This window comes from Lontra canadensis, unplaced genomic scaffold (assembly GCF_010015895.1).
Source record: "Lontra canadensis isolate GAN:19392208 unplaced genomic scaffold, GSC_riverotter_1.0 scaffold47, whole genome shotgun sequence".
NCBI classification, from domain to species: Eukaryota; Metazoa; Chordata; class Mammalia; order Carnivora; family Mustelidae; genus Lontra; species Lontra canadensis.
This window is the reverse complement of record NW_022631041.1, coordinates 8,925,393-8,938,983: the sequence shown is the minus strand read 5'-3', so window position 1 is coordinate 8,938,983 and position 13,591 is coordinate 8,925,393. Positions and strand designations below refer to the sequence as shown.

Sequence of the window (13,591 nt, the reverse complement as noted above, 5' to 3'; positions counted from 1 at the left end):
AAACTTCAAATGGATGTAATATACAGAATTTGTCAGAGTACTAAGATTTCAAATAACTTTCTAAGCAAACACATTTGAATTTAAGTTTGAAGAGTGAACTGGATATGTGGTACATACAGGGAAACAACTTCCTATTGACAAGCTGCTAATTAACGAATACTTTAATGATTTTAGAGCCAAGGACAAATGCAACAAAGAATAATATCCTCAAATGAGGATATGCAGGAAGCACACACAAATCTTTCATCTTTCTAATATTTTCTATTTTTGACTTTTTTTTTTTTTTGTTTTCCTGAAATCCTGGCTTGCTGGTGACTTACTTTTTGCACTTAAAAAGAAAAAAATAAGAGATGTTATCTCTCAAATTACAATAAATTCCCTGGGTTAGTTATTACTGCAGACTGTCTCTTATCTACAGACTGAATCAAGTATAACTCGGAGAAGCTATTTCCTATTCTCAAAAATACTTCAAGCTTTCTAGTTCTAAGTGAGTTTCTAGGTTTGCTGTGTATAATCTGTAGATTAATTTAAAAACAAAATAAAATAACTCAAAATATTGATTTAACATTTTCTTATAAAATCCATCTCAGATAAATGTATCTACTTCTCTATTTGAAAATAATTACAAGATTAGTTCATTTTATATACAACAGGAAAAATGACCATAGAAATAAAGCTGATGTACAATTAACACAAAATAACAGAGCAAATTAAATAATTGGAGCTAATATGCCCTTCTACCTAATGAGGAATCCACCAGTATATTATTTTACTTAATGCTTCTCAACTTCAAATCCATAACTATTAATTTTATTGATGACATTCTCAAAACTCTACCTTAAAAAAGGGCCTAATACTTCCTGTGACAGATCATGGAACAATGGATTTGTTAGATAACATAGGATACAAAATACGCCATCTGTAAACTTCTGACTCTTCACCATATCTCTGACATTAACTAAACAGAAACATGTTATCCATAGGTATTTTCTACAAATTCAAAACCTTTTGAAAATGATTACTTTTAAAATATTTATTTTGGTTCGATCAATTATCTCTTATCATGTATATTTAGTCCCTCCCTAATGATATTCAAAGTAAATTTTAATGTAAACGTTTGTATCCCATAGTGCACATTATAAAATGTAAACATAAAAGCTTTATTAATGAAAAGAATAAAGAGGAAAAGATGCATAACAGACTGTGTGAAATTAAGATGTTCTACACATACCTTAAAGGATCATATGGAATAGAAAAAGCAACCATCAAGTTTGCTATCAATTTGTGCTGTTTATCTCTTAATGAAAAAAGAAAATGTTTTAAACGATTTTTTATAGAAGAGAGTATTTAAATTTCATTAAGAGTAAGTATAATGCTTCCATTTTGCTCTTCCTTTGTTGCTTTAAGAACCACCAATAATCATCTCAGATGAGCCTGTGTTATGATATCACTTACTTCCAGGTCTACCAAGTCATCTCTTCCTTGTCTGCAATGCTGACCTAGGAACGGATCATTTATTTTTCACTGACAGTCTCACTTGCATTATACTCCATTACAGAAATAATTTAGTTACCAAAAATGCACATATTTTCCTTTCCTTTTGGCTTTTTAAAACCTCGAAAGGACATGTACAGATTTATAGTATATTTCTACAGAAAATATTTTGTAGGTCATCAGACTAGACTCTTATATAGATAATTATTGACAACAGATGCTTGTTAATTTTCCATGCGACAGCATGTGCACTAAGATGTAATTGGCTCATCACCTGAGTGTACTGGAACTGTTAGCAAATAAAGGGTAATTTAAAAAGGGAGCTGAGCATTTTACTGAAATAATGAAACATTTTTTTTAGCAACTTTAATTAAATAATGCAAAGGTACATTTGGTTAAACATTTTATAAAAATTCAAGCAAAATTAAAAACTTAGCCAATTTCAACATTTCTACAAATTTAACCGGTAACTATTTTGGTCAAATCCACCTTTAGCTGAATTAATGAGAACGAGGACAAGGGACATTGAAGTATTCTCCTCACCACAATGGAGGTTTTTCTCACTTTCCACACTGTATAGCCACTACATGGAAACTCCCAGAATGCTGAGCAGTTCAGTCATGCTCTACACTTTTCTTTTCAATGAAAAGTGATGTATCACCTTGTTTTGCTTTTGACAAAATATGGACTAAACACAAGTATACAATAACAAGAATCCAAGAGTAGCCCATACACAAGTCAACTATGTGTATGTTTTTATTATTTAAAGCCCACCATTCAGCTTATCTGTCTAAAGATATGGTAACAAACAGTTTGTTTCTTTTTCACTAATGATACTGATGACCATTCAGTTTAAGGGAGGGAAAGTCCAAGACAGCTGTTTATAATTCAGTCAATGACACAAACATAACTACTTCAGCTTCAGGACTTCTGACTTACTGTCTCTCCCTCAAAGAGGTCAAACACTGATGGCAGATACAACAGCACAAAATCTTTTGGCATATGAAAGTTTAATACAGGAATGATCCAGGAATAGTACCTGCCAGGTCTCCTCCACATTCCCCTTTGTTTCTTCATTTGTAACATGTGACCTGCTTAGTTCCCAAACTGTCAACTCATAGCCGGCACATACCACCTACTCCACTTTGAGTGTGTGTGGACACTCCTCAGGTAAAGCCACATGACTGAGGTAAAACAGTGCATGATTGTGCTAGGAAAGAACGGTATCCAGTGATGAACATCCCTTTAATGTTAACTTTCCTAAAGTGAAATCAATAAAATAAAAAAGGAAAATTCTTTTTCCTTCTGGCTGAAGTTGGACTTAGTTGGATTTCTGGTTGTCAGAACTGGTACCACTTCTTATCTTTGTATTTCAACATCATCTAAAGGAGAGAAAACACAGAAAGTGTTTTAAAAATGGCAAAACATTTATGTTATGAATGATTTCTATGTTTTCCAAAACATTCTATCATCCTGAAAATGTTTCAGGATTCTATAGTGTTACTATAGTGCTTACTTCATATTAATTTACACTGAAAGCAATAAGAACTGTTCCACTTAGAGAAAAGACCATAACTATTTGAGAACTACAGCCTAGAAGGTCCTCTTATTTTTTAGAAATGTGACATAATTAAATGTCACCTCAGTATATTCTTTGGTGACCTAAGCTAATGCGTTACAAATAAGGTAACTTTCAGTTCTCTGATTTAGTTCTCTGAACTAAAAATAATGGTTAAAAAGCCTGGTGAATGAAAGGTTGACATCAGTACTCTTGCTGCCATCCAAAACTTACTGAGCACTTACTCTGAGATAGACACTGTATAGCACCTTCCTTACATGAATTCATTTGGTCCTCACAGCTCTATGGTTAGAGATTATTATTCTCCTCATCTTATAAATAAAGAAAATAAGGCTTATACGGGATACCAAAGGTAACACAATGGTGAAACTGGGATTTGAGCCCACTGTGTGATTTAAGAATCCATGGATTTAACCACCTCAATATATTATCTTTACAGACTCTCAAATATGGCTCACAAATATCTTTTGGTAGAAGGGAAAAGCTATCAGTCTGAGTCTGAGATCTTTGCTAAATACTTAGAGTGTGTATATTCTGAAATTGGCTGAAATGTTAAATGCATTAGAGATCATAGTTAGATGCAGGGTTATGCCAACAAAATTCTTGACCAAGGCCACTAGCCTGTATCTGAGGTGTGTGTTAGCTTAGTACAAGGACTCACGAGGGATCTCCAAATCTCTTTGAACCCTTGGACAAATCTCTCTCGGGTCAATGACCTCTTTCATGCAGTCCAGTGTCAGCATTCTTGAGCAAGGAAATGATGACTTTTGATTGAAAAATTTAGAGAACTATTACTGATAGATTGGGTACTCAAATGTAAAAATAACCTTAATATGGTTCCTTCAGATAACAAACTAAAAATGTCCTCAAGGACTAGGCTAGGAACTAAGTGTGTGAAGTAACCCAGTGTAAGGCATCACAGAGTGGCAGAACTCTGTGTCAAAATGAAGATCTATATTCTACCTAACGGCCTTTAAGGTCATTTTCTATGCTGGCGAATAAAGTATACTTGTAAGGCCAGCTAGGGATCCCTTTTTTATAGCATTCGTTTCTAAGGTCCCATGATTTCCAAAGTCAGCAGAATAAATTTGTTGCAAAAATGCATCTCATTCACCCTCTGTGTGAACTAGTCTACAGATAGATTTAGTATTATTTAAATAAAAATGTTCATCGGGCGCCTGGGTGGCTCAGTGGGTTAAGCCGCTGCCTTCGGCTCGGGTCATGATCTCAGGGTCCTGGGATCGAGTCCCGCATCGGGCTCTCTGCTCATCAGGGAGCCTGCTTCCCTCTCTCTCTGCCTGCCTCTCTGTCTACTTGTGATCTCTGTCTGTCAAATAAATAAATAAAATCTTTAAAAAAGAAAAAAAAAATGTTCATCAATTTTAGTTATAAAGATCAACCTAAACAATGAAGAGAGGCAAACTATTTCCTTTTTTAGAAGTTAGTAGTAAAATCGGAGGCCTCTGCATTCCCTAAAAACAGCTGCAAAATCATTGACTTTGTTTACGAAAAGCCTGAAGGTGAGCATCTTCCTTCATAATTCATAAACTTCAGTAAGAGACCAAAGGTTACTGAAACATAGTCTTGTCATAGCTCCCTCTGGTGGCAAAAATCAGGAATTTGCAATTGTACAGAGGATAAATGAAAGTCCTTGTGTAGAAATATAATAGCTATTAAAAAAAAAAACAAGAATTTTCATACTTGCTTTACCAAGGTTATTTTGTTTAAATATTTGTTTGATAGACATACCTCATGTGCATGTTTAGAAAACGAATCTGCACTGGACAACATAGCTGCAGTTCTTTCTTCCAGGTCACCAAGTTTCTGCCCTCTTTCATCTAGTGCCAACCTGGCTCGTGCTAATTCACCAACGACTCCAGATGCTGCTCCTTTCACACCTTCAATGCCGCCAGGGCCAGGGATATGCTGTGCAAGACTCCTTGAGGCCTTTCCTGAGGATGATTCTCCAACTGAACGGATTTGGTAAGTAAAAGAGAAATTCAAATGAAAATTTTAATATAAAAATCCTACTATATCACATTAAAACACAATTTTTAGGTGCAGTAACAATGTAATTGAAGTATTTATATATTTCATTTCATAATGTTTTTATAGGATTTTAATACCTTTTAGATAGTTTTTTAAACATGCAAAACCAGAATGTATACTAATTTTCTACTCTATATTAGTTTATGTAATAAAATTTGTGTAAAAAAGGGACTAGTAATAATTTGTCACAATGAATAATGGGCAAAATGACACCAGTTTACAGAATTGTAAAAAATTACTATTAGGTCTAGAAAAAATTAGAGATAAATTAAATGTACAGATTTGATTTAGTTTATTTATTCCATGCTTTCTCATACTTTAAATACTAAGCTTAAGCTTAGAAGAAAAATAAAGAATTTATTCATTATTCTATTTCAGTATCCATATGCTACATCCCCTTCTTTCCATTTATCTTGTCATTTACAAATAGAACAAATTTTTCCTTCAAAAGATCTCAGAAATTCACTCCTTTCTTTCCCTACATAATCCAGACCTTGATCACCTAATACCTACATTACTACAAGTCTTAAATTCTGTTAAAGAATGAGGTCAGGGACGCCTGGGTGGCTCAGTTGGTTAAGCAGCTGCCTTTGGCTCAGGTCATGATCCCAGTGTCCTGGGATTGAGTCCCACATCGGGCTCCTAGCTTGGCGGGAAGCCTGCTTCTCCCTCTGCCTCTGCCTGCTGCTCTGACTGTGCTCTCCTGCGCTGTTTCTCTCTCTCTCTCTCTCTCTGACAAATAAATAAAATCTTTAAAAAAAAAAAAAAAAAAAAAGAATGAGGTCAGATTTTTCCTCTTCCCTCAACATACATTTTTCTTTAGAAACTTAATTCACATACCATAAATTTGTCCCCGAACACTTCAGCAACTTTTAATTTATTCAGAAATTGTGCAACCATCATCACTAATTCCTGAGCATTTTCTTCAAAAACAAGAACATAAACCCTATGCTAATTATTAGCAGTCACTCCCCATCCCCCCCCCAGTCCTTGTCAATCAATAATCTACTCTGTTTTTATAAGTTCTATTCTGAACATTTCATATAAATGGATTCATACAATATGTGGTCTTTGCGTCTGGCTTCTTTCACTTAATGTTGCCAAGGTTCAACCATGTTGTAGCATGCATCAGCACTTCATTCTTCCTGATCACTGAATAATAGTCCATTGTATGGAGAGAAGACATTCTGTTTATCAGTTCATCAGCTGATGGACATTTGAGTTGTTTCTACTTTCTGGCTGTTATGAATAATGCTGCTATGAATATTTGTACAAGTTTTTGTGTGAATATGTGTTTCCAGTTCTCTTGGGTATATACCTGGGAGTGGAATTGTTGAGTCCTGTGATAACTTTATGTTTATTTTCTTGAGGAACTGCCAGTTTTCCAAAGAGGGTCTGTCATTTTTACATTTCCACCAGCAATGTAGGAGTTCCGATTTCTCTACATTCTTGCTAACATCTTTTTGATTATAGCCATTCTAGTGTGAAGTGATATTCGATTTGTGCTTCCCTAATGAGAATTGATGTTGTACATCCTTTTATATGTTTATTGGCCATTTGTATATTTTGTCTGGAATACTGTCTATTTAAACCTTTGCCATTTAAAAACTGGGCTATTTGTCTTTTTATTGTTAAGTTGTAAGAATTCTTCATGTATTTTGAATAATAGACTTTTATCAGATTTCAAACATATCAGATATAAGATTTATATTTTAGCACAATCTGTGGTTTTTATCTTGTCACTTTCTTGAGAGTGTTGATTTTTAATTTTAATGAAATTCAATTTATGTTTTTCCTTTGGTTGCTTCTGACTTCAGTGTCATACCTAAAAAATCACTGCCTAATTTCGGGTCACAGAGATTTATATCTATGTTTTCTTCTATGGCTTTTACAGTTTTAGCTCTTACATTAAGGTCTTTGATCCATTTTGAGTTAATTTTTGTGAATGTTTGGAGGGCAGGAATCAACTTCTTTCTTTTGCATGTGGATATCCAGTTGTCCCAACACCATCTGTTGAAAACACCATCCTTTTACCTTTGAATTTTCTTGGCATCCTTGTAGAAAATCAATTAACCATACATGTATGAACTTATTTCCTGATTCTCAGTTCTATTCCATTGGTCTGTGGACCTCTCCTTATGCCAGTACTGCACTATCTTGATAATTATAGTTTTGCAGTAACTTCAGAAATTGAAAAATGTTGAGTTCTCTGTCATTTATCTTCTTTAAAAAATTTTTTGTGTATGTGTGGCTATTTTGGATCCTTTCCATTTCCATAAAAATGTTAGGAGCATTCTTTCTTCAAAAAAAAAAAGAGCTGGTATTTTGACAGGGATTGTGTTAAATGCATAGATCAACTTGAGGACCATGGCCATCTTCCTGCTATTTAATCTTCCAACCCATGAACACAGAATATCAATCCATTTCTCTATGACTTAATATCTTTAAATGATGTTTTAAAGTTTTTAGTGCATTTTACACTTCTTTTGTTAAATTATTCCCAAGTATTTTATCTTTTTGATGCTATTATAAATGGAACTGTTTTCTTAATTTAATATTTGATTTGTTCATTGCTAGTACACAGAAGAAATAAAATTATTTATATTGATTTTGTATCCTGCAATCTTGCTGAACTTGTTTCTTGTATTTTTTTTTTTTTTTTTTTTTTTTTTTTGGTGTGGCTTCCTTAAGATTCTCTATTTGCAAGATTATGTCATCTGCAAATACAGATTTTTTCTTCTTCCATTCCAATCTGCATGCCCTTCAGTTCCTTTTTTTGCCTAATTGTCTTAGTTAAAACTTCTAATATGAGGCTAAATAGAAGAGGTAAGACCTTTTGAATTTCCATCTGAAGGTTACCATCAGTTTAAAATTTTGGGGGGAAGGGGATTTTGAGGTCTTCATTTAGTGTATATCTATGAATGCAGAAATCAGTTTTGGGAGAATTGTTGCCTTTTACTGAATCTTCTACTCCATGAACATGGTATATTTCTTTTATTTGGGTCTTTAACTTCTGTCAACAGTTACATAATTATCTGTTTTCCCCACAGAGTCCTAAACATCTGTTAAGATTTATTTCTAAGTATCTGACTTCTTTTGTTTGTTTTGATGTGATTGTGATAGACAGAATAATGTCCCCCACTCCTCTAAAAGATGACCTTACTCTAATACCTGGAGCCTATGATTATGTTACCTCACACAGGAAATGAAATGCTGAAGATGATTAAGTTAAGGAGCTAGAGATAGACCATCCAGGTAAACCCCTTGTAATCACAAGCAAAGAGCTCTTTCCAGCTATGGGGAGAGAGAGAAATGGCTTCAGAAAAATAGATTCAACAAGTTGCTGGCTTTGATATTTTAAGTAGGGCAGTTACATTCTCTTATCTTCCTTCATTCCTTGTAGTGTTTACTTATGCCTTCTTTTTTCTTTTTTTTTTTTGCTCAGTTTCACCAGAGATTTATCAATTTTGTTAAGTTTTTAAAGAATCAACTTTTGGTTCTGTTGATTTTTTTTTCAACTTTTTATTTGTTTACTAAGTCATTACTATCTTCTATTTTCTTTGGTTTATTTTGCAGTGTTTTCTACCTTTTAGAGATGGATATTCAGGTCAGTCATTTTCATGTTTTCTTTTCAAGTAATATTATATATATATTTAAGGCTATAAATGTCACTACTACTTTAGATGCATACCAATGGTTATCAGTTCTTTGACACATGGGTTATTAAAAAAAGTTTATTTCTTAATTTTTTAATATGGGGATTTAAAATTAGCTTTGTTATTAATTACAAGCATAACTGCATTGTGATTAGATCACAAATGCTTAATTGATTTTAATCCTTTGAAATTTTGTTTTTTAAAAATCACTTAATATATGGTTAACTTAAACCCCAACTTTTTAAAATGTCAAGTTTCAAATATACAGGAAGGTAAAAGAACTATATCATAAACATCCATACACTCATTATCTAATTTTGGTAATAGATAACATTTTTTGCTATGTGAGTGTCTTCAGGTAAAATTTTTAAATATTCAAAATTCATTATAGACATGACATTTTACTACAAAATAATTCAATATACATCTATAATTTCCCTACATATATATATATATATATACACACACACACACACACACACACACACATATATATATATATATATATATATAAAGATTTTATTTATTTGACAGAGATCACAAGTAGGCAGAGAGGCAGGCAGAAAGAAAGAGAGTAGGAAGCAGGCTCCCTGCTAGGCAGAGAGCCGGACTCAGGGCTCAATCCCAGGATCCTGAGATCATGACCTGAGCCAAAGGCAGAGGCTTTGACCCACTGAGCCACCCAGGTGTCCCTCTACAAATATATTTTATGAACATCCTGTGTATGTTTCATTAGGTTTAAGTTCATTAATTGTGTTGTTCATGTCTTCTATATCTTTTACTAGAAAACTTATTGTTGTCCGTTTTTATATCTCAATCAAGGGGCATATTAGCAGTTCCCTGCTATGATTGGGAAATGGTCTCTTCTAGTAGTCATGTCATTGTTTCTTTATGTATTTTGAAGTGAAAATATAAGGTGTATTCAATAAAGCCTTAATATTTACATTTTGATATTAATACAGCTAAACCAGCTGAGTCCTCATTTGTGCTCATGTTTTTCTTTTAAAATTTTAATACTTGTATTAAATATGTCTGCTGTTAACAATGTATATTTCTTTCTTCTTAAGGTCAGTTGGATAACCTTTGTCTTTCAAATGGGACATAATTACTATGGTTATTTATATTTAAGTCTACAGTCCTTTATGTGCTTTCTATTTATCTCACTTGTTTTGTGTTCTTTCTCTCCACCTTTCTTGCCTTATTTTGGAAGGACTATGATTTTCCTGCTATTCAGCTGGAAGTTATGTACTAGGTTGTAGAGGTCACCTTAGAAATTTTCACATGCATCCTTATTAATGCTGCTAGATATTTTTAAAAAGACTCTCAAAAAATGTATGATCTCTGTTCACTTTAATTTCATTACCCTTTGTGACTCCCTTGATTTTATGTGTTTTGGGTCACAGTCTATTTATATGTGTATACACATACTACGAGATTTTGCTTTATAGTCTCTAAAGATTATATTTATGCATGCACCTGCTACTTTCTTTCTAGAACATTCTCATAGCTCTGACATTCCATGGAGGATTATTTTCCCTCTATGTGAAGTACAGCTTTTAGAGTTCCCTTTAATGTGGTGGCAAGTTGTTTAAAAGTCTCATTCCTGAAGTATATTTTCTATCTTTGACTGTTGAGAAGTCAGTCTATTGCTTGTTAAAAAATACCTCATTTTCCTCTAGTCACCTTGACGATTTTCCTTTCATCTTTGATATACTCTATTTTCATGTAACATATCTAGCTTTGAATTTTTAAGATTTATTTATTTATTTGAGAGAGAGAAAGAAAGAGAGAGAGAGAGAGAGTTGAGGGGGCAGAGAGAGAGAAAGAGAATCCCAAGCAGATTCCATTGAGCCCAAAGCAGGGGTCAATTCCATGACTATGGTATCATGACCTGAGCCAAAACCAAAAGTCAAACACTTAACCGACTAAGCCACCCAGGCACCCCTCTAGCTGTGAATTAAAAAATATATATATACTCTTGAAATTCATTAGGTTTCCCTCAATATGTGAATTAGTATCTTCTATCAATTCTGAAAAATTTCCAGTCATGTATGTTTACATATTGATGCTTCTTTACACGCTTTCCTATTTCTTTCTTGAGAAGTCTAACATATGTTAGATCTTCTCACTGCAACTTCTATTTCTTTTATCTTCTTTGTATTTTACATCTTTTTTGTTTCTCTGTACTACATTCTAAATGGTCTATTTTGACTATCTTCAAGCTATATAATTTTCTCTTCAGTTGTGTCTCATTTGTGGTTAAATTTATCCACTCAGATATTAATTTTGCTTTTTTTAATCTCTCAGTTCCAGAACTTCATTTTAGTTTTTTACATATTTGTTGGTATTGATTTTTAGATTCTTCAGTTATCTGACAAAATGTTTAGACATGGTGAATGTGAATGTATAATATGCATAACTATTTTACAGTTTATGTCTGATAATTCTAATATTTGAAGTACCTGTGATTTGCTTCTGCCTTTTTTGTTTCATTGTTCATGGTGTTGATTACTAGTGTTCATGGTTGACTTTGATGACATAGTTGAAAAATTATTTCTACAAATAATTTGAGGACTTGGAATATGTTATCTTCCTTTAGAGCACATTTTCAATTGCTTCTGCCAGGTGCTAGGGACTTGAACAGTCTGTAAAAATACTTAACTAAGGTTGAAAGCTTTCTGGGACATTCAGGTAATTTAAAGCTGAGCTCAGTCTGTGTGTGTGAGGGCTGATTGATTTCCAGTTCACCTTTACTCGTAAGCTGTGGCCTCTGGGGTCCTTGCAAAGAGGAGAAGTTGTTTAACAAGATCCCTACGCTTGCTCCTTGTAGGAGCCCACCTTGCTAGTATAAGCAAAGTTTAGTATCTCAGCCTCCCACTTCAGATTAGCAAAGTATTCCAGGGTCAAAGTGGCCTCAGTCTGCCAGACTCAGCACTCTGGGTTCTCATCCTTCCCCATGTCTTTACTATACTGTTAGCTCTCTGATGTTTTTAAGAACTAAAAAAAAAAAAAAAAAATTAAATTTTGTGTAACTTTATCAATTATCTATGGTGAGAATGTTATTCCAAATTATCAGTCCCCCATAACTTAAACAACAGTCTTCATTTTTAAAAATGAATTAAAACTGACTGATCCTTAGTACCCAAGATGATTAATCAATAATCTGGGTAAATTTTGAAAATTAAATTGCATTGCACTACTACTTACTGATATTTAATCTTACAGTTTTTCTAATTAGTAAATCAAACACAAAAGGAAAATTCTATAGTATTTTAGCAAAACAGAGAATAAAAAGAAAAAAATTAAGGACATAACAGCTCCTATTTGAAAGAAGTGTCAAACAATCATTGACTTATTATTAGTTTATTCAAGGACCAATTTCTACTCTGTGCCAATTATGCGGAAGGCAGTAAATGAACAAGACTTTGCTATTTTAAATAACCTTCTAGTGCAATGATAATAGTTTTGGAGGTATTGTAAAATGAATGTTTAGGTTAACTTTTTCAAAGTTAAGGTCATCAATTAAAGTAAATTATAGAATTGAAATAACAAGGATCACATTTAATGAAAATAAAATACTTTGTAAGCTTATTCATTTAAAGTTGTGAATACTCCTTTTTAACCACCTGAATTCTCCTCTTGGTTCCCTGAGTAAAATATTCCCCCGATTTGGGTTAGAATGACACAAAAAACCTTTTATATATTTTTGTTAAAAACATGGAATATAGTAATTGTGACAAAGAGGAAAAAGGTGAACATAATTTATACATATAAGAAGAATTTAAATGCTTTGAATGTTTCAGATTTACAGATACAGTATCTGAATTAAATAAATCAACTTACACAGTTCTTCTCTATCAAGAGATTGTGCACCACCTCCAAATAAGCCTTTAAAGAATCCCCTGTTTGGTGCTTCAGGTGTTTCTAGAGGAGTGAAGAGTTCACCCAACATTTCCTTTAAAATCAAAACAAATTGTAATTGGTAAAGTTACAGGGAAAACTAAACTATAATTTACAAAACCATCACTGTAAACTCTAATTTAAGCTTATAACATTACCTGTTGATGTCACAGACAATGAGCCCATTTCAAATGATTAGATCCAGCACCTACTGACTTAATGAAAGAGTTAAGACTAAATTGACTAAGACTAACTTGCTGCTTGCTACTTTGGCTAGATTATTTTCCTTACATTTCAAGCAAAAATTATATTCTTGCTTAATCTTAAGAAGATTCCAATCAGTATGACAAAATTTTCCCATAATTCCTGACATCAAAAGTTTATAACTGGATTAAAACTTAGGTCCTCCTACATTAGAAAGAAGAAAAGCTAATAGTAAGTTGAAAACTTTAGTGTAATGATGGTGATACACAGTTCTGGAATTCTCACTTTCAGCTGAGTCAGAAAACTAGTAATTTAGAAAGACAAATCAACTTCTTTTTTTTGTAAACATAGCCTAGGAAGAGAATTATGCCAACATACACCTGGGATTCCAGAAATTCGGCAGGGAGATAGGAAGGATTCTCTCTATTGTCAGAAATTACCATTCTTTAGAGCACAGAAATGGTAAAACTAACTGGGAAGCTTTAGAATTAAAGTAAAAGTATAGTGTGGCTTTGGGATTGCATTTCTGCCCACTTAAGAGTAGTAGCTATGATATAAAAGACACGTACATTATTGGTTTTGTATAGGAGTTCTGCTGTATCTGCTTTTACATTATTATAGTTGAAGATGAAGCATGTATTTTTTCAGTTTCTTCCTTAGGGCTGGGCTAAGAAAATTAAGGATGTTCAAAGATTTTACTTTAAAGTAT

General features: G+C 33.1%; 1 protein-coding gene across 6 annotated transcripts in view; it reads right to left on the bottom strand.

Annotated features, from left to right (window-relative positions):
• Window positions 1-283: 283 nt before the first annotated feature.
• Window positions 284-13,591, bottom strand: part of STXBP5 (syntaxin binding protein 5) — a 170,516-nt gene continuing 157,208 nt past the window's right edge. For all 6 annotated transcript variants that reach the window (XM_032873133.1, XM_032873135.1, XM_032873136.1 and 3 more), the window contains 3 exons: window positions 12,622-12,733; window positions 4,823-5,043; window positions 284-2,876 (listed from right to left, as the gene is read on the bottom strand). In XM_032873133.1, coding sequence (XP_032729024.1) covers window positions 2,835-2,876; window positions 4,823-5,043; window positions 12,622-12,733 — 375 coding nt within the window. In that variant the 3' untranslated portion in view covers window positions 284-2,834. The remainder of the gene's footprint in view (window positions 2,877-4,822; window positions 5,044-12,621; window positions 12,734-13,591) is intronic.